At 36.5% G+C, this 21,512-nt stretch overlaps 1 protein-coding gene across 2 annotated transcripts in view; it reads right to left on the reverse strand.

Moving 5' to 3' along the window:
• fstl5 (follistatin-like 5) overlaps window positions 1-21,512 on the reverse strand; it is a 113,441-nt gene that overhangs the window by 59,325 nt on the left and 32,604 nt on the right. For both annotated transcript variants that reach the window (XM_079629855.1, XM_079629854.1), the window contains exon 4: window positions 21,070-21,318. In XM_079629855.1, the coding sequence (XP_079485981.1) occupies window positions 21,070-21,318 (249 nt within the window). The remainder of the gene's footprint in view (window positions 1-21,069; window positions 21,319-21,512) is intronic.

Consider the following 21,512-nt stretch of genomic DNA (forward strand, 5'->3'; position numbering starts at 1 on the left):
GAATTACAAGAACAGCATGCATAAATTAGTACATGTGATGATAAAAACAGCTAGTATAAATCTTCAAACAGCTCAATCATTATGTCCATCAATAAAATGACAAAACGCCATACTGCTGTCTCGACAATGCTAATGGGTTGCAGAAGAATCGCTCTGTGCTACGCAAACACAGCAGAGGAGGACAGACTCTGTGCATTATTCTAGCATTCGTGTTAGAGAAAGCACTGGAAAGGTGGCGTAGGGACTTAAAACAGTTGCTGGAAACAATGGCTGGGAAGACTTGTCAAAAAGCATTTGACAATATTTGAGATGTTTTTGTCGTTATGTGTAGCTCAGGTGGTGCAGTGTGGCTTCTTGTGAGAATACCGATGTTGTTTCTGGAGTGTAAGAGATGGATAATGAAAGGCAGAAACAGAAATGAAAGCAAAAGAGGCGAGAAAGAAAGAGGTTGAGTAAAAGCAGCTGGTTTTAAAGACTGTCAAACTAGTTTCACTGACAGATGTCAAGTAATTCACAGCTCATCTTCACATGACTGCACCACTAACTGCAATGTGTGTGTGTGATATACTAAGATATATGAATATACGTGTCTGAGCCTGGTGTTATGTGCATGTGTGCTGATCAGCCGAAGCATGCCACACATCACAAAATGGCCTCTACTTTGACAAGCCACCATGGCAGGAAAGCTTCCTTCCCTAGAAATGGCAGAATGAATAAAAGATAAATGGCTGTCTACCGAATACCTTGCCCAGAGGAGATGAAGGTCAGTGTCGTCAAACCTATGTGTGCGTGCACGTTTGCACACACGCCACATTAGCATTCCCATATTTTGGCTCGTGGCAAATGAGGAACTGCAAGTCTTCTATCATATTCCAGAATTGCAGATGTGTGACTGGGGGAATATTTATACTACATCATGCACCTGTGATTTGACAGCTGTAGAGTTCCAGCAATGTTGTTATACCGTGCAGAAGGCAAAACTCTGAAATGTGTGGAAAACTGGAGATTTCTAGAATCAGAGCTAAATGAATGAGCAGCATTTCAACAGGAGCCCATCCGCGTGTCCTTTGATTTTTAGTGTGGACTGAAGCTGTGAGAAAGCGTGTTTGTGAAGAAAAAAAACGCACCAAAGATTAATTTGCAGTACATATTATAGTGACACAACTGGTTATTGAAAAAAATTATAATTGTTTCCGAAACCAGAATCCCACAGTATTTTTTGGGGCTTTTGTTTACTTCAAAACACATTTTTTTTGTGATCTTAACTTAACTTGTGATCATTTATTTTTGGGCCTGAAATCGCTGATACAACCTTTAATAACTAATGATTGTTGCGACGGAAGTCAATCAATCAAAACTAACTTTAGCTGGAAAATATCTTTATTCAAGAACCGCTATAAAGCCAAACCAAACTCTGTTACCTTAAATTATCTGTTTATTACTGTAAAGCCGCTTTGAAATAATCTACATTGTTAAAAGCGCTATATAAATGAAGATGACTTGACTTGACTTTTAAAGAAAAGGACTACAACAAACGGCTGGTAAGGACTACATGACATTCCTCCCGGGTTAGTGACATCACCAACCCTAAAATGTACATAAACCCGGTCCCCGGGAACACGCAGTCCATGTTTAGAAGAGGTAAAGTTGTTGTATAAGAGTACATTAGTCAGTCAGCTCAAACTTTTGCATCCATCTTTTCACATGCAATAGAAAGCCACTCTGTGTGCATCTCACAACAGTTCCTATACGAGCGATTTATAGATTACCATGACATAATATCCAAATTGAAGATAGTTAACTCCACATCAGCAACATACATTCATCAACTAACCATTCAGAGACGTCCTGTTGCATTCTACATGTTGTCACTTTTTCTTGAGTCTTTGTCTGACTCCATTTTGACATTAAAGGCAGAACACTTTCTGTCATTTTAGTGTGTCTGAGGTAATAGCAGCTGCTAACACACACTAGCTCTTGAAACCCCGCCCTCTGCAGCAGCTCAATTTGCATTTAAAGGGCCAGGGACGGTTTTGCAAACCCTCAAAAAGTGACAACTTTAACATGCTATATAAAAATATCTGTGGGGTATTTTGTGCTAAAACTTCACACACACACTCTGGGGACATCAGAGATTTATTTTACATCTTGTGAAAAGGGCATTTTACCACCCCTTTAAAAAAACAAAAACAGAATAAATCTGCTAAATCCAAGACTGCTGATTTATCGGATACAATCACAAGTCATTATTCAGTTCCATTCTGATTTATTTGCATACCACACAAGATAAATGATGTGTTTTAAGAGAACATGGGTGACTGGACAAACACCAAAAGTACCATTGTCATGACATTCAACATGTTTCCTGTCCTCTGTTCATGAGACTGTACATCTTTTAATGGCATATGCCACTTCTAATGCTCAAGTTCTCAATATGAAGTAATAAAACGGTATATTAAATAATGATAAATTACTCGTGGAAACATTTGATTAACAAAAATAGGGTTAAAACTTAAAAGCATAATAAACTAAATAAATAACCTGTTCTGCATTAGATGCTTATATGCTTCATATTTTGTAAAGAATGCCAAAGTGCATTACGTATGTAGGATGTTATACAGAAGGTGAATGAAACGTCTACAACAACAGAAATAGGTTTTACTTCTAGCAAGAACAAAAATCAGAAAGGCCGTTGTTTCCAATTGATCTATCTATGCATTCTCTCTGCAACTTTCTCCCACAGAGAAGCACATTTACAAAGTTCTTCAATGACCTTCCTGTCTTTATTTGTTCAACCTTCATCCCTCAGAGAGTTTCTTATGGATGAAGGCTATTAAATATATATCCGTCCTCCAATGTACGACACAACCGAGACCTCTAGTACTACAGAAGGTCACTGATAATGGACCTATCATGCAACTGTTTCTCATCTCAGTAAACACACGTGTGGGCGCCAGGTCTGGTGGTAATAGCACTCCATCCATGTCTAACAAGAACCCAGATTCATCCTCTTGTGTGTTCCTGAATAAATGATAGTATGATGGTATTGCTCACATAGGACATGCAGTTGATGGTTGTGACCCGTGGCCCGGCAGCGAGAAGCGTGCTACGGCTGGTTACCCATTCTGATGGGAATTTTGGGTCATCATATTACTTTGCAAAAGTGAGGAGCTGCGATAAACAAGTTTGTGATGGGCAATTCAAGACACGTAGACAAATAAAAGTGTTAGGCTGCATGTGTCTAGCTGTGGCAAGCTGCTGTTAATTATAATTGGGGTAATAATTTATAGGATAGAGCGCTAAGAAATTACATCACAATATGCATTCACCTAAATATAGTTGTGAACAATGATAGTTCACTCCTTAGACCACACACAATACATCTTTCATTTAAAACTTGTTTACTAATTGAAATTGACTCCCTCTCATGTCATTCCAAACTAGAAAAACCCCCTCCTCCTCACCCCCAAATAAAGTTTTTTTTGAGCACAAAATCAGAATATTATAATGATTTCTTTAAAACAAGGCTTTGACTATATTCAAAGTTCGTCCTGACATTTCTTGTTAAAATGGCAGTCTTTAATTTTATGCCCTTACATTTAAATTCTATATCCTGTTTGCTACCTCAATTCAACTTCAGAAAATAAATTGGAACATAAAAAGCATTCTCAATTCAGTTTAGTGTGACATCAGCACACAACCCTGCACTTCACAGTTTGCCTATGTGCCAGAGCCTCTTAAAACTGTTCAGAACATCCGTATTCTTTGACACGCATTACACAAATGCAGCATTAAGCACAAAGTCATTTAGAACACGCCATAAAACCACTCAAGTGGCCTGCGTGGTTCACTTTGAAGCAAAACTTGACAAGTCCAGGCTGCCCAGAGCAATGACACAGGAAAAGCAGGTTTGATCTCTCTCCGTTTGAAATTGGTTTAGACGGCCACCTGCATTCATATCTGCATGTTTGATCCACTTCGTGTGATGTATGGGACCCTGAGTCACTTTGAAAAGCACACTGGTAAATCTAGTTAGATCAGATGTAATTCAGTCCTGTCAGAATACGGTGGCATTAATAAAAACAGCGTGAGGGCTCATTAACATTAACAAGCCAATTTTATCATTTAGATCATTCATTAAGAAATAATAATAAAACAGGCATAAAATAAGTCATTATTTTGGGGGAATATTACAGATAAAATATCATTACTCAGCGGAGATCGCTCAGCAGCACCTTTAATGTTTTTTTCTTCTTGGCCTTCTCCATTGTTTCATCATTTTCATATCAATTAAAACCTGTAACCTTCTGTGGAACACAAAATAAAATATTTTGAAGAACTGTTTTTGTACATTGAAAGACAACTGGGTCCAAAACAACACTGGACCCCTCCGACTTTCACTGCATGTTATAAATAAATAAATGCAAAAGTTTCACAGAACAAATGCTTGCATAGACATTTGGAAAGGCACAAGGGTGAGTAAAATAAAATAAAAAATGTTTGGTTGAACTTAATCTCAGTCGAGTAATGATATTTATCTGTAATCCTCCCTCAAAATAAAGACTTCCAGCCGAGATCTTCAGCACAGCTCCAGTGGACACTTGCACTGACCTGCAAAGTTTAGCTCCAGCCCTAATCAAAGTGACTAGAAAATCAAACCATTCAACCAGTATTCTTTCTTTGTTTCATTATATTATTACATTAATATTTAGTTTGCTAGTACTACAGTCTGCATCACCACAGTGAAAATGTATTGATGCACTGTGATCATCCCAGAACGGTGCGACAGCAGTAGATCAGGGTCTCTGTGTGCTGACTTGCCTCTCTGTTCTCAAAGTACATCGCTCTACATGCTCTATACATCAAATACACACCCGGCGTCAGTCTCTGCTTCAGTCTGAGGTCACTGATTCCAGTCTTTAAGGGCACAGGGCCAGTGCCTTTGCTGTCAAGTTCTGGCGCTGCAGAAATGGACGTGTGAACGCAGTGGGCTGTAAAGTCTGCTCTCTCTCTCTCTCTCTCTCTCTCTCTCTCTCTCTCTCTCGCGCTGCGGCTGACCACCTAACATCTCGCTGGAGAATTTCACAGGGAGCGCATTCAATAACAATCTACCTGCTGCTGGATATCCATATGAGCTGTTGCAATGACAAATTTACAACTCTCTGGCAGGCTATTATTCAGGCTCTCCCAGTGTGATGTGCGAGGGAAAACTTTGCATTTGCCTCAATGTTTTGTCCTCTTTCGTCTTCATTGTTTTTGTCTCTCTCTGTGTCTCAGTAGTGCTGCTTTATTCTACATAAAGTAAGTCATCTTCTCCAGCTGTCTACCTCCCGTTTCACCTCTAATTTGATTTCCACACTCTCTTTTCTCCTGTCACAGGTTCTTTCTATTCTCCTTTCTTACCCCTGTCCCTTTATCTCTGATTTCTCACTTTCGCAGGCACCCGTACACCTTTGAGGAGCTCATTAACTGCCGGTAGACGCGGATGTGGCTTCTCTTCAGGCTGGAGGTGACAGTGACATTAAAACAGCTCAGGGTCTTATTATCACTCTTCGAAAACCACAACAGAACAATCTCGCTCTCCTTCTCCCTCTGTGTTGAGCTGTAAGGACTAGAACCTTTTTTATACATTTATTTATTTTTTGAATTGGGAATGTTCTGAAATGTCAAGTAGGCTGCACACATTGGTAAAAGTAAATTGATTATTTTGACAAATATAGTAACTGCGATAAAAAAAGATATAATAAACATGTAACATCTCATTATATACATGATATATAAATATAAATATACAATTTAAACACACTAAATGCAATATTTTTTATTTAATATAAATGTATATTTATTTGATAAAATCAGTGACTTATTCATAAAGAGTCACTTATTGTGTTCCTGAGTGAATCAGTGTTTTTGAACGAATCTGCTATATGAATAATTCAATGACTCACTAAAAAGTCTGTCTGAAATGCACAAATAGTGTTAATTTTGTCAGCTATTTTTTATTTAGTCTTTTTCCTGTGTCAAATGTACTTTTTTAGTATTTATCATATTTAGTCAACACTTTTCCTGTTTTTGTTTAGTCAAGTTTTAGTCGATTCTTCTATATTTCGTCAATGATATTGCATGTTGTCACAGTTATCATTTATTTACCATGGTGTCGTCATCTCAAATTAGTCATGGGAATAAAAGCTTGTCGACAAACATTTTCCATCACAGTTTCCGTTAATGAAATGAACACTAGAACAAACGCACCTGGAAACCTTGGATTTCTATTTAGCAAAATTGTTTGTAAATGATGCAAAAGTGAATCAGAGTTTACAATGGAATTCAAGGTCATAGCACCTGAGAGATGGTTTGTGTGAGGCATTCAACACCAAATAATAAAACAGAGCTTAATTTTGAAGCATGCAATGTATGTAGCCTATATATTTATTTAATTTAATCTCAACATTGGCAGTTTTATAATGTGCAAGGCCGCATCACAGTATCAATTTTGATTTGATTGCAAAGCCCTAGACTCAAATAATGCACACATACTACAGTCAGTTTTAGCAAGGTCGGTGGAAGCGAAACTCACAGTTTAAGCGAGGAAGGTCCCGTACACACTTGAAGGAACTGACTTTGACAGATATAACGAGTGAGAGGCTGACAAGGCCATCTCGTCAAGAAGAACAATATTTTGCCAAGGCTCGGCTGAGCCGGCCAGCCTGAGGGTCAGTGACAAAGAGAGACTATATGAGTGGAGGACAGAGAGATTTCTTAAGGCTCTGCCACTCTTTTCTTCTGGGTCCTTTTTTGGCACTGGTGAGTGAGTGGTAAAGAGCTGCTGTTGGCAGTAGCTTCCATTGAGGAACAGAAGAGATATAATACCTGATAACATCAGCAGAAGAGAGGATAAACAAGACAAAGAAAGACCATCTATTGAATTTAGAATGCATTTTTGACAAAAGAAGCAACAAAAAGTCCATATATTATAGTTTTTGCCAGCAGAAGGAAAGAAACAATCATTATGAATGACCAGGGCAACAAACCAACTGTCTTTATAATATTTATTTGTAGAAATATTTATGCAACTGTAAATGCTCACTTTGTTGTTGTTGTTGTTGTAATATATATTAATCAGCAAAATGTTTAATTCTTGAGTTGGAATGTGAATTGAATTGGAAAGTAGTATGATAATTTGAATGGGAATGACAGGAAAATGAATTTATTGAATTGCAATTCACAGAACTCCAACAGAGCATTCTGGGAAATGAAGAGTTACTTAACCCTGGTTTACAAATGTATGTTTATGAAATATAATAAATAATATAAAATAATACTACTAATAAAAATAAAAACTATTAAAAACAGTAATCTTGTGAAATATTAAAATTTAATTATAAAATAAAATATATACATATAATTACAGTTTAAATTTGTTACTTTTTTTTTACTGTGAATATATAGGCCTCTAACTTGTGTAGTTAGTTGAAAATTACATTCATACATTCAATTCATTCATGAATTTCTTCTAATTCAATTTAATTCTACTTTAATTTTTCCATTCTGTTAATGACTTTTAAATATCAATTTGACACACACACACACAAGCTTTCATTTCTATCCTTGTGGGGACATTCCATAGGCGTAATGGTTTTTATACTGTACAAACTGTATATTCTATCCCCTTACACTGCCCCTATCCCTAAACCCAACCATCACAGGAGACATTCTGCATTTTTACATTTTCAAAAATATATAATTTAGTATGTTTATTAACCCATTCCCCTCATGGGGACCGCTGGCTGGTCCCCACAATGGAGGTGATCTCAGGTTTTACTATCCTTGTGGGGACATTCGGTTCGCACAATGCATAATAAACCAAGCCCACACACACGCACGCACACGCGCGCGCACACACACACACACGCACGCGCGCGCACACACACACACACACACACACACACACACACACACACACACACACACACACACACACACACACACACACACACACACACACACACACACACACACACACACACACACACACACACACACACACACACACACACACACACACACACACACACACACACACACACACACACACACGAACTCACACAAACCCAACCGATTATCCACGAGTGCAATCAATCTCTCTACCAGACCCCCAGGTCAGGGGGGGTCACACAAAATCAATATGGGGATTCCCATAATGTTTTTTTTATACTGTACAAACTGTATATTCTATCCCCTAAACCTACTTATCACAGAAAGCATTTGGCATTTTTGAATTTAGGTTTTACGAGGACTGCATGTTTACATTGTAAACCAAGTTGACATTGTAATACCCATGTCATCATACATATTTGTGTCCTCATGAACCATATATAAAATAACACACACACACACACAACCACACACAGACATGTGCTTCATTAATATCCATGTGCATCCACGGGAAAACTGAAACAAATATGTTAAAGCAGTCAGCAGTTCTCAATCTGTCAAAATTTTTTTGATTGACGGTTTCAAAACTTCAATTGTTATAGGTTGTCCTTGTTTTACCTTCAAAACTAAAGCTGACCTAAAAAAGTCACTATGTATCTCAGCATTCTTGACGATCACTCACAGGACGCCCCATTCATTTAATGCGTGTCCAAAAATGGGCTCAGCCCACTGTGGCATTGGGCCTGTGTGTAATCAGACTGCTGGTGATAAACGAAGTAATCTGCGGTATTGGCAACACGCTCACTCATGCTTTCTTTTTGTGTTGGCTGGTTGGGAAGGACTGTCAGTCAAACTGATAGGGCTGTCCAGCAGACACTCTTCACAGCGGCCTTATGGGAGAACCGCAACACACATCCAGGGTTTTAATCAAAATACCAGCCACTTTGCTTCTTTGTAATGTATTAAATTGACATTGTGTGCCTAACAACAGTCTTATGTGAAATGTGAGGAGTGGCTAATAACGAACTTGATATTAGACACAGCTGCTATATATTCTCACTATAATTAAAAAGTTTGGGGTTGGCATGATTTTTTTTTTTTTTTTTTAATAATGCTTATGCTCACCAAAGCTGCATTTATTTAATCAAAAAGTAACATTGTGAATTATTATTACAATTTACAATAATATTTTTCTATTCAATATATTATCGTATCCAAAATAAAAGTTTATGTTTACATAATATATATATGTGTGTACGGTGTATAATTATTTTCTATATATAAATACACACACATGCATATATATAGGCCTATATTTAAGAAAAAGTAGTTATTTATATATAAATTTTTTATATATAGTATACATTTATTTACATATATACAGTATATACATGCAAATACTTCTTAAATATATAATATATTATATTATATACATGCATAAAAAAATTATTATACACATATATATATATATATATACATATATATATATATATATATACACATACATATACGCTATAGCTACATACTTTGTTCAACAGAACATTCCATAATGTGTTGTGCTGTTATTTTAATTCAAGGGTCCATGTTGACCTCTCTGAAAAAAAATTGCCCATACGGATAGAGTGATGAACACGTGACCATTAATGCAGTCTGAAGGCTGCCATAAAAACATGAAATAGCCGTGACAATCAAAGGGGAGCAGAAGTGTTTTATCTCAGAAGATCAAAATAACTATGTCACGTGTCACAGTGCTTGATATCACCTCATAAACATTAAAGGCTCTACAGTATTTTCATGCTGGCTGTGCAGACATTTGATATTCAGTTACCTGTAATGTGCCGAACAATGTTTCTTTGATAGAAAAAGGAAGGGAGTGAAACATTGAACGGCTGCCATTACGGTGGAGGCCATGATATAAGAACAAAGGCAAACAGTCACCAGAAGATCTTCTACAGTCCTTCTTACAATGGCAATTTAGCTATCACAGCAAATGTAATACTGACTGACGTGACTGATAACAAAACTACAATCCCATGGCCTTTAAAAAGTGTGAAAGTTTTATCTAATCTGAGCTCCTCCACTCCATATACTGTAGGAGGACAGTTTGTGATTCTATAGATAAAAAAGAATTGCTTCCCTCCCTCAAATATATATTCTCTCCTTGAACATTTCTGCACAATCTGAGAGGTTAGTGAATGCCTTCGAGCACTTAGCATAGCGTTGGAGTCAGGGAAATGAACACATGACCTCTCTCTGACTGTGTAGAGCTGCACAAGTGTAACAGGAATTTACTGAATTGCAAGCAATGCAACACATTGACACAACAGAAAAACTTGAAGTGTTCTGTTTTGAGATGTGTCTATTTTGAAGACTTGGGAAGTTCATGTAAAGTGCCCTACACTAATATTGGCACCCTTTATTGGAAAGTCTTATGAGTAAAATATCTCTGAATATATTTTTAGCAGACCAGGGTGACTAGGAGCAAGAAATGGTCAAGCCAAGACTTCCTGTTCCACAGGAATATAAATATGAGGAAACACAAAGGCCAAATTCCCTTAATCATTCATCACAATGAGTAAAGACCAAAGAATACAGTTCTGATGTGCAGCAAAATAGAAAGGGGCTGTAAGAAAATACCTAAAGCATCGAAAATAATTCCAAACAACTAAAGATGTTACAAATCTGCCTGGAAGAGAACATGTGTCTATATCTGTATAAAGATCACAGCTGGAGAATTGCAGAGATAAGTTGAGTCTAGGGGTCAGAAAGACAATTTGTTTTGAATCAAACAGCACCTACATCACCATAGTTGTTTGGGAGGGTTTAAAGAAATATCCCCAAAAACAAACTCCAGCACATTTAGTTGTCAAACACGACTGGAACTTCAAACGGGACCTGGTTCTATGGTCAGATGAAACAAAACAAAAAAAACTTTTTGGCAGCAAACCCAGGGATAAAAAGTACCGCGTGTCCACGGTTAAATATACTGCTGGATCTTTGTGGGCCTATTTTTTTGCTGGAAGTCCTGGACATCTTGTTCAGAAACATGGTATCATGGATTCTAGCAAATACCAACAAATAAAAACTGTAAACTTGACCGCTTCTGCTAGAAATCTTATAATGTGCCATGGTTGGATGTTCCATCAGGACAATGATCTAAAACAAATATCAAAATCAACACAAAAATGTGTCACTGAGCACAAAATGGAGCTTCTTCTATGGCCGTCCCAGTTCCCTGACCTGAACCCTATAGAAAATGAGTGGGGTGAACTGAAGAGAAGCACCACTTACATGGAGCTGGGATTCTGAAGGATCTGGAGAGATTCTGTATGGAGGAATGGTCTCTGATCTCTTGTCGGGTGTTCTCTAAACCCATCAGGTCTTATAGATAAAGACTCAAGAGCTGTTAACTTGGGAAAAGGACGTTGCAATAATTGTGGCCAATGTGAACTAGAGAAAAACATTTATTTCATTATGAGACCCCCCCCCCCCCCCACACACACACATATTACATTTTTTTACTTCAATGAAAGGTTCGATTTGAGTGAATTTATTGAATGAAATATCAAAAAGATAAACAATGCAGATTTATTTTCACAACCACCTTAGCTCACATTTACCAAGAGTGCCAATATTAGTGGAGAGCACTGTATTAAACATAATATAATACATTTAGTTAATTAATGCATTAATTATGCATGTTAATCCATTCCAAGTTCAAATGTTTCTTATTTGCTACCTCGGATCAAATTCTGGAAGTGATTAAGAATTTAAAACATATTCCCAATTAAATTCTGCATAACGCTCAACCCTTGGAACAATTCTGGATTGATAGGTTTTGCACAGAGATCATTTAAACTTAAAAGTGAGATTATTATAGAATAAAAGACATCATAACAATAATCCCCCGACAAATCTCCAGAGGTTTCAACATCTGACAGTAACGTGTAACACTCAGAACATTCATCTTTTCCACTGATAAGCTAGCAGGGTGTTACGACATTCCAGCTAGGCAGAAGCAATTGTCCTCCCCAAGCTTATTTCGCTGCTTTGCTAAGATTGATGACAGCAGCCGTCGGGTTCTAGACGAAAAGATCCATGAGACAATTCCGAACCTCAATTCCCCATATGACAGCAATTCAACACAAAATGGCCCATTGACTTTTTTTCCTTTAAGCAGTCCAATTCAACCAAACATCACCATGGCTAAATGCACAGAATTCATCTTCATTCCAGCGCAATAAGAGAGGTGAGATGTCCCATCCATCTAGCCGTAGACCAAAGTATGTCCGTGACGAAATAATATCATATTCCTTGGGCGGCTAACCAAATTAGGAGATCTAAATTGGGACAGAGCTTCTCCATCAAGACAATGAGTCAATTATCTTGAATGTTATGTCTCCACTAACTATGCCATCGATCTTCTTTCCACTCCTTTTGTCTTATTAAATAAATCACAAAAAAAAGTAATAGACCAAGACTTTTCCTCATTTTCCTACATGTTTCATCATAAGGGGCACATCAAGGAGTCCAGACTTTCTGATGCCTAAAAGAGTCTACTACACCTGGGGACTTTGAAGCCTCCAGAATCAGATGTGAAGACGTCACTTCAAAAAGCAGATGACATTTAGCATTATCCTTATAGCTTGAGCTGATGATGAGATTTACAATTACACAAAATCCTGGAAATTCCTTTCACATGAGCTCACATTTAATCTGTTATTATATCCTCAATAAATAGCTTACTGTATATATAAAAACCAAACATCCTCATCGAGCTGCAGCAAACAAACCATAATACTCTGTGCGTGTGTGTCTGCATTCATGGTTTTAAATAGAAATGAATAGAAATTGTATAAAAGGATCAATGACATAAAAGGCGAAATTGTGAAATAAGGTGAAATAGAGACAAAAAGAAAATCAGAAACTTGTTTTTTATTTTTAAATATGAGTGAACTTCATCTTAATCATTTTTTCCGAAATAGTTTGTGTAAAAAGTGTAAAAATATCATGTTTTAGGAAATCACACTACAACCTTAAATAAATAAATAAATTGAGCACATGCTCATCATTAAAGGGTTGTATTCAAGTCACATATGCATTGCATTTCATTGAATGTATTTCTGAATACATTAATTGATAATTTTTTTTACAAAAATGTGTTTTATATCATTTAATCACAAAACATTTGATCTTCAATTAATTGTACATTTTGTATAGAAATATACGCATAATTATAGTTCTATATTTTACACAACCATTTTAAAGTTTGGGGTTGGTAAGATTTTCTTTAAAATTGTCAATTTCCTCAACAAGCCTGGAAAAACAAAAACTGTCCTTTGACTTTCTAATTATATTCTCACTAAATAGCTTATAGAACGAAAAAAATGACATCATCAAGCTGCACCAAACAAAGCATCAAATCTTGCGCTTGCGTGTCTACATTCATGATTTTAGGGACTTAATAAGGTTTTCGGTGCAGATGTGGTTGTGATGCTGCTCTAATCCTGCGCACGCTGCATGCGGATGATCAGATAATCCCGCGGGGGAGGGTTGAAACGTTTAATCACGCCTCCTGGAGCTTCGCCATGCATGACCTCATCTTTACCTCCCCAGCTTCGCTAGAATTACAGAGCAATTAAAATCTGAGTACCGCTTACAGTGCATCTTAGATATGCTATTTTTTCCTAAAATCTTGATTGTTGGAAACAGTTGTCTATACAAGAAAATAAACAGTCAAAGGGGCGTAAGGTTGTGTTTACATCATAACATTTCTGGATTCTTTTCTTGCAATAGTCTAACTCTGTGTAAAGTGGATCTTATAGCACAGACGTCTAGTTTCCTAAAGGATGTCAATTCTCTTGACAGCAGACATCAGTCTTGAACTTTATTGACAGAAGTTCTGTTTTCTTAAAATTGGAAGCTATAAAGTTTGGGATCGTACAACATGAATCACATTTGATCCCAGAACTTCCTCAAGGGCAAATAAATATTTGACAGTACAGGAAATAACAATTTATTTTTGAACCCCCGAAAACATTTTCAATATATTATTTGTGCTGTGATTTTGATTAATATTTACACAGATGTTTATACAGTTTAGTTTATCTATCAAACTTAAAAAAAAATAAAACACCAAAAAAATTACTTGCATGCAATATTCCGTGTCTTCTGAAGCCATTGTTCAAAGAACACACAGAATATTTATAAATATTTTATTTATTAATGTAAATTATTAGATATTTATTTTTAATAAAATAATTAATAATTTTTAAAACATGAATAGTACTATAGCTTTTATTGTGCATTTTGGTGGATTTTTTTGGAGCTTGACGTGGTTATATGGAAAAGCTCCTTTTTTTATTTTGCTCACAATTAGAAAGGACTGAGAGACTTAAAATGCGAGTTCCTTCAAATTTACAAAATACATGTTTCTTGAGCAGCAAATCAGCATGTTATAATGATTTTTGAAGGATAATATGGAACTGAAGACAGTTTAGTACTGATGCTGAAAATTCAGCTTTGCTATCACAGGAATGCATTACATTAAAATTTAATAAAATAGAAAACACACAAAAAAATTCAAAAAAACTTTTCAAAATCTTACAGACCCAAACCTTTTGAACGGTAGTGTAAAATCTAAAACTTTTGATTCAGTCACTAATATGAAGCACATTTGGTCACTTTTTTGTCTATTCATTTCTTCAGAAATACAATACAAATCAGTGCACACATACAGTGACTTGAATACAACTGTTAGATGAGCATGTGATGACTTCCTAAAATTATAATGATAGTCATAAATTATTAGTAATACAAATAATAATACTTTTTACAAATATATTTAACATGTTTTTAGAAACATGACGGAGATGTTCACTCAAATGTATTGAAATATTTGTCCATTTCTTTATAGTTTGACCCCCATTTATAAAATTGACCCTTTTACATTATTGATTGCAAAATAAAACCTGTACACCTAGCTACATTATCACAGAATTGAAATATTTGAATTGACACATGGCTTGATGCACCTGAGCAGACATGTCAGTTGTTTGGAGTGTCAGTCTGTACCAGAGAGTATTGAGAGAGTCTGCAGTGTGACATCTAATTAAAGCTCTCTCTCTCCCTGGGGGACAGCAGTGGTGTCCTCTGAGACAGACCCACCCTGGACATCCCTCCTACTGCAGCCCAGACTGCTAATGAGCCTATTAGGGACCGCACTACCTGTTGGAGCCAGCCTGAGACGTGGCTTAAAGGGATAAACTGAGAATTAGAAGAAGAAGAAGAAAAGAAGAAGAAAAAAACACTAAGGCCATGAGGAACAGAGAGGGAAACTTGATTTACTCTAATGAGTGCGCACTGATGATACATGTGCCTTCCCTGTTCCCTGATGTATTCACACCGACTTCACAAAACAGACACCTTCATTAATTCTCCCCAATAAGTATTTTCAGACATTTTTTGTTTGTTTTGTTTTAAATACACTCGTGCCGTACTTATTTAAATGCTGTTTGAAGTTAAGGCACTGTCACACCTCGTGTGGGTCATTACAGAAAAATTATACTATTTTTTTTTTTTTAACTAACTCAACTGTTTTCCCCCCCCTATTGTTCTGGAAGCACTTTTTGCTTTTAAATATCTTGTAGGGATACTAATGTTAAATGTAATAATTAACCAGAAAAAGGACGATTCAGTTATTTTTTTTCCTCATATTGTTTTAAACCTGTATGCTGTTGTTTTTCAGCTCAACACAAAAACACAAGACACGCGAAAGACTGACTGAAGGCTGAATGGAGTTCCATCAGACAGACCACAAGCGTCATTAACTCTTCATTCTCATAAAAGAAATTGAAGTAATGGGGAGAAAAGAATGAGACGAATATATCATCTTCAAAACAACTCAAACTAGTGTGTGGAGCAAAGTGCAGAATTCTGAAAGAGCCATTTAATTTCCCCAGTGCAAATAGTCATGTGGCGGGTGAGTCACTGGAATAAGGGACATAATTGAAGCTTAACAGACAGAGGAAAGCTTAATGGGGGGATATTTTTCCCTAACAGTCAACGCGGCAAGAAATGAAGCTTTTTTCCCCGCTCCGACTGACAGTAATGCTGTCTTTTGAGACGTCTGATGATTATTCGTCATAAATACTTTGAAAGTTTCAAACTTTGACGCATAATATTTTTCTTTTGTTTGATGTAATAAACAGGAGGAGCGGGGTACCATACATCTTGGGGGTCCAACTTAAAAACTATCTGACACGGCTTCCTTTTTATACTTTTCAGTTCTGATTTTCTGTTCATCTTTGTAGATTTCTGTCATTTAGAAAGTGCCAATCTAGTGGGGAAATTCATTTTATACTTTATACTTTGAAAGTTTTTAAGGCGAGACACTACAGGTGAAACATTTTTTAACTAGCAGATATCACCATCAAACTTTCCCAGTTGATTACCTACATTAAAATGAGAAGAAAATGTATTGCAAGTTTTCTGTAATTTCATGTTTAAATATGCAAATTAGGCAATACCTAATTAAATATGCACTCATTTGCATATATTTTAAAAAACGAAATCTGAGTATTGAATAAAGTATATTTTTTAAAATATTTTTCCATTGTCTTCACATATTAGATGTGAAAAAAATTACAGAGGGATTTATTGATATCTACTTTTGTTATCCGGTAAATCAGAATATTCTGTCAATAGCCTTAAAAAAATTATTTCCGCCATGTTTTTTGGAATAAAATGTTATATAAATCAGGCTAAGAATAATATATTTACAAATCCCTCTGTAAATGTCTTCATAATATAACTAGGTACAAGACTGGAAAGTTAGTGTATATCGGTGCTACTGAAGTGGAGATTTCGGACTTGGAGTCAGAGAGAAAAGTCATTTTGAGAAAACGGGCTTTAAAGATGTATTATCAGCCAATGAGATTGCACATTCAGCCCTTTTACTTTTACGATTGGTTGCTGATAAAAAGGAAATGACCATATTTGGATCCGACAGCATTGTACAGGAGAGAGAGCTTTTTCTAGCGGTATTATGTGATGACAGGGAGCAGACAGCGATCACGGAGCAGCATGTTGATTAAGAACGACAACTGGTGTTGAATTTATGAGAAATCTACAGACGCGAACAGACAAAGTGTAGTAAAATAAAGACCTAAATTATTTTCTGACTTTTTTTCGCCACAAGTCTGAAAGAAGACATGTTATTGAAGACAAATATCCAAAAATCTCAAAATTGACCAGTAAAAAAAACGATGTTTTTGCCTGCCGTGTCTCGCCTTAAATGTAATGTTGTGATGGGTCAGGTAATGTTGTGATGGGTCAGGCCCCTTGTCACCGGTGGGTGTCCCGTACGTATGGCACTGAACAAAAGAATTTCCTATGAAAGTAATGCTTTGTAATTGCACGAGATGTACTGCTGGGCTCGAATGTATGCTAGCAATTAGAAAAGCATTTACAGTTTGCTTTGCCAACCCAACAGCTTGCATCCCATCGTTATCCAAACCCACCGCCTCATGCCAAACCATACAGCCCTACAGGCACACAAAATCTGAAACCTCTTCCTTGGCTAGAGAGAACTCCTTCACCGCCTTCCCACTGGGAAATGGAAGTTCTGTAGCCTACAGCATATGTTCTGTGATGTTTTATTACTTAGCATTATGGCATCTACCCTGCTACTTCTCATCTTTGCCCTGGTCAGCACATAGTTTGGGAAGAATCAGCAGTCTCTTGATGTTCCGTGAAGCTTTCATCCTGCTGTTTTTGGTTCATTTGCTCTGGCGTATGCACAGGCCCCAAATCACTAGACTCTGACAATATCAGTATTTGTAAACACCGCCTAGCCAGACAATCAAAAGCCCTGAGAGACAGGAAAAAATATTGGAGTGGCACAGCGAAGGAAACGTGGAGCATAAATGAAGCTTTAGAGAAGAATAGTATGCAGACTCTGGCACTTAATTGGGCGCTGCTGTGTGCAACTAGCGCAGAGATGACTGATTTCTACACACATAAAGAAGACTAAAACGATTTTGTACTTACAATAATCAGTCTACTTAATTATGAAAAGGTACAAATGCTTCTGCAGTGCATTCACTGATCTATACATGTTTGCATTAGATGTATCTGTAGTCCAATCAAATCTAATGCATTTACTGTTTTCTAGTAAACAAACAAACAAACAAACAAACATCGAAATATTCGTAGGCGAAATACATTTACCTGAGACACACGACTTGTTTTCAGAGAATATGTCTTGCATGATATCTTGCGGAATTCTCAATTTATCCAGAATCGTGCAGCTCTAATATATTAAATTAAATGTGTATATATATTAAATTAATTTGCAATATTTTTTATTTAATATATATACACATTAGAATCTGATTTAATTCTGAACGCTCTACTCTTGTTTTCATTTGAAAGGGGAGAGAGGAATAAAGACAGGAGAAAGCAGGAGGTGATAGTGCAGTCAAGCTTCCAGAATCAAAGCCTCCCTTCAAAGTTCATCAGCCTACTTTGTCTCTTTTTCTAAAAAAAAAAAAAGAAAAAAGGTCACCAGTACAGAATGTTATTTTGCTTCCAGAATTATAAGAACATAAACATTTTCCCCCAAAGCTCTTAAAACTCCTAAAAAATAAGCACACAAATGATGCTGTGAGTGCACCTGCCATTGTGAAAACCATTAGGGCCTATTTGAGACACTTCTGATAATTAGAACGCCTAATTATCCAATCCAATCATCTCTCTATCAACTTTCTACAGTTTAATATTTAAAATGTTCAACTGAGGAGAACAAACCAACCATTTTATAAAACCACATACATTATTGAAAGTAAAAGACAAAAAACAAAAACGAATTAGACCAAAAATATCCTGCGTGTTAAATAAATGCACAAAAAAAAAAGAAGAATCTTTAGAGGGCAATTTTGCAATCCAACAATGTGTTGTCTTCTGTGAAACTGATTTGCAAGACAATCATCCTTTTTTACACTAACCATTCATCTCTCTGGCTCCCCAAACTTACACTGATTGGCCCAAGCATGTCAATATCATTGTCTGATGGCCAAATGCTTTGACTGAGATTTGATTTGAGAGGGAGTTTAGAGGTTTGATTTCTTGGTCAGAATGTGGAAGTGGAGAGATGAAGAGTTTGAAGAATTTTCCTGCACATATATAAAGTAGTTAGGGTGGTGTATTGCATTAGGGCTGTCAGGCCTTAGTGAACTTGACAAAACCCAACACAAAAGAAATGGCATACTGTGGTATGGGAACGTACACTTTCAGTTTTGAAATCTTTCATATATCAACTTGTTTGGAACATTTGATAATGATGGTCCATTACTTCAACAGACACACTTTTTCATTTGTTCATCTAAACTAAAGTCGTCTTCAAAAGTGTAAAGTTCTCTCAATAAATTTGGTTCTTATCCAGAAAATCAAACTTCTAATAAATTAGCCAGCAGAACAGCAATGACCATCCAAATGATTTTCAAAATGAATCCTGGTTTAAGAAAGTTAAGTTCCTAATTCTAAATCAGATTTTACAAGCACAACATATATGGATGTTCCATTCATTAGTGGCCATTACTAGTCTATTAGAGCTGGACATCATTTCAGAGAATCGTGATTATGCAAACCAAAACAGCCTCTCTCTTTCTTGGAAAATACATTTGTCAAATACATGTCCTTTGCCTCGCTGCACACATCAGGATGTGCTGTTCTTATAACTCCACATCATTTTCAGAATTTACAAAACCGCATCTTTAAACAATTAAAGATGATTGCTGCAAGCCAGGCACGGATTAACACACAGGCCTACTGGGCAATTAATATTCTTTTCAAATAATAACTATTTATTTATTTGTTTAGTAAAATTGTTTTGAATATTGTGGAATAATTAAGTAAGTATTAACTGGTAAATAAATCAAATAAATAATTGTAATGTATTGCTGCGCTGTTGAGATGGACATCTAGAGGCGAGTGAAAATCATTGTGTAATATATGGGTAGAAGACGGTTACTCGAAAAACAAAACAAAAATGAGTTTAAAACCACAACCAAGTGGATCAATGAAAAGAAAGCAAAAAAAAAAAAGAACAAAGAAGCAAGAGAAGCTCAATTCCTACAAAAGCTACTAACAATCTCCGGCTTTTTTAAAGTCGCGAGTCACGACGATAACGATAACTCACCTTCTCATCTGAGCTGCTTCAGCACTCAAAACACCTGACCGAGCGCAACGCGCTTCACGCAGTTAACGGTCATACAGAGCAAGATACGAGTGAGATATCAGTTAACGGTCATACAGAGCGAAATACGAGGCAAAACAGCTGTCTTAAGATATTAAGCGACCAACAAAAATCAGTCAAAAAGTATCAATCAAAGCTCGGCTTTGGGAAGGGAAGATATAGGCCTACAAGTCAAGATAAAGAGACTGAGAGAAGAAAGAGAGGAGATGGAGATTAGAGTGGAAGACCAGGTATTGTATACTGTGCCCAGAATTAATTCATACGAATTGGGCAACTCGTAAAAATGATCGCAACATGTGGTGAAGGGGGCCTTTGAGACATCCGTGCCCAGGGCACAACGTCGCCATAATCCGTCCCTGCTGCAAGCAAATAAATCACTAACACTTCAATAGAACTAACACAGAATAGAAAAAGGGTTAGATTTTGGAAAAAGGCTGACCAAGGCTGCATTTATTTGATCAAAAATACTGTTAAGACAGTAATGAATTATTATTACAATTTCAATTTTAATATTCCTGTGATGGCAAAGCTGAATTTTCAGCGTCATTTCTCAAGTCTTCAGTGTCACATGAAACTTTAGAAATCATTCTAAGATCAATATCAATGTTGAAAACTATTCATTAAACTGGTTAATATTTTCGTGGAAATATTTTTTCAGGATTCTCTAATGAATAAAAAGTTAGGACAGAATTTATTTGAGAACAGATTTTTTTTGGTAACATTATACAAGTCTTTACAATCACTTTTGATCAATTGAATGCGTCCTTGCTGAATAAAAGTGTTAATTTATAAAAAAGTGTGCAGTTAACATAAAAGTATGAAGCTGAAGCTGGACAATGATAGACAATATACCGTAACAAATCATATTGGTTCTATACCTTTGTAGAAGCATTCCTCGCTGTGCATGATGGTTATTCTCTGATGGGCCAGACAGGAAGCTTTGTGAAGCTCACAGTGGTTCTGGTAGAGTTTGCCGTCAGATCCACACACAGGTTTGTAATGTGGTTTGCAGCGGTCCAGACACTGACATTCTCCTTCACCTGTTTCTCGGTCAACCACACAGTGCTTCCCCAAACCACAGTACTTATGTTCACAGGGCCCAGGAAAGCCATTCTGACCAGGGAACCCTGCAAAGACGGGAGAATCAGTAATGTTACACAAATAAACATGCCATGTTCATTCACTTTACTTCATTAGAAGTCAATGTGTTCTTTGTCATATCATGGAATCAAAGTATAAATATGTGTTTCATCCGACATCCAACTGAGCAATGAACTTAGTAAAATTCATAAAAAAATGAACAGTTAAAAGAGTAGAGCTC

This window comes from Phoxinus phoxinus, assembly GCF_949152265.1.
Source record: "Phoxinus phoxinus genome assembly, chromosome: 12".
In the NCBI taxonomy this organism is placed as follows: Eukaryota; Metazoa; Chordata; class Actinopteri; order Cypriniformes; family Leuciscidae; genus Phoxinus; species Phoxinus phoxinus.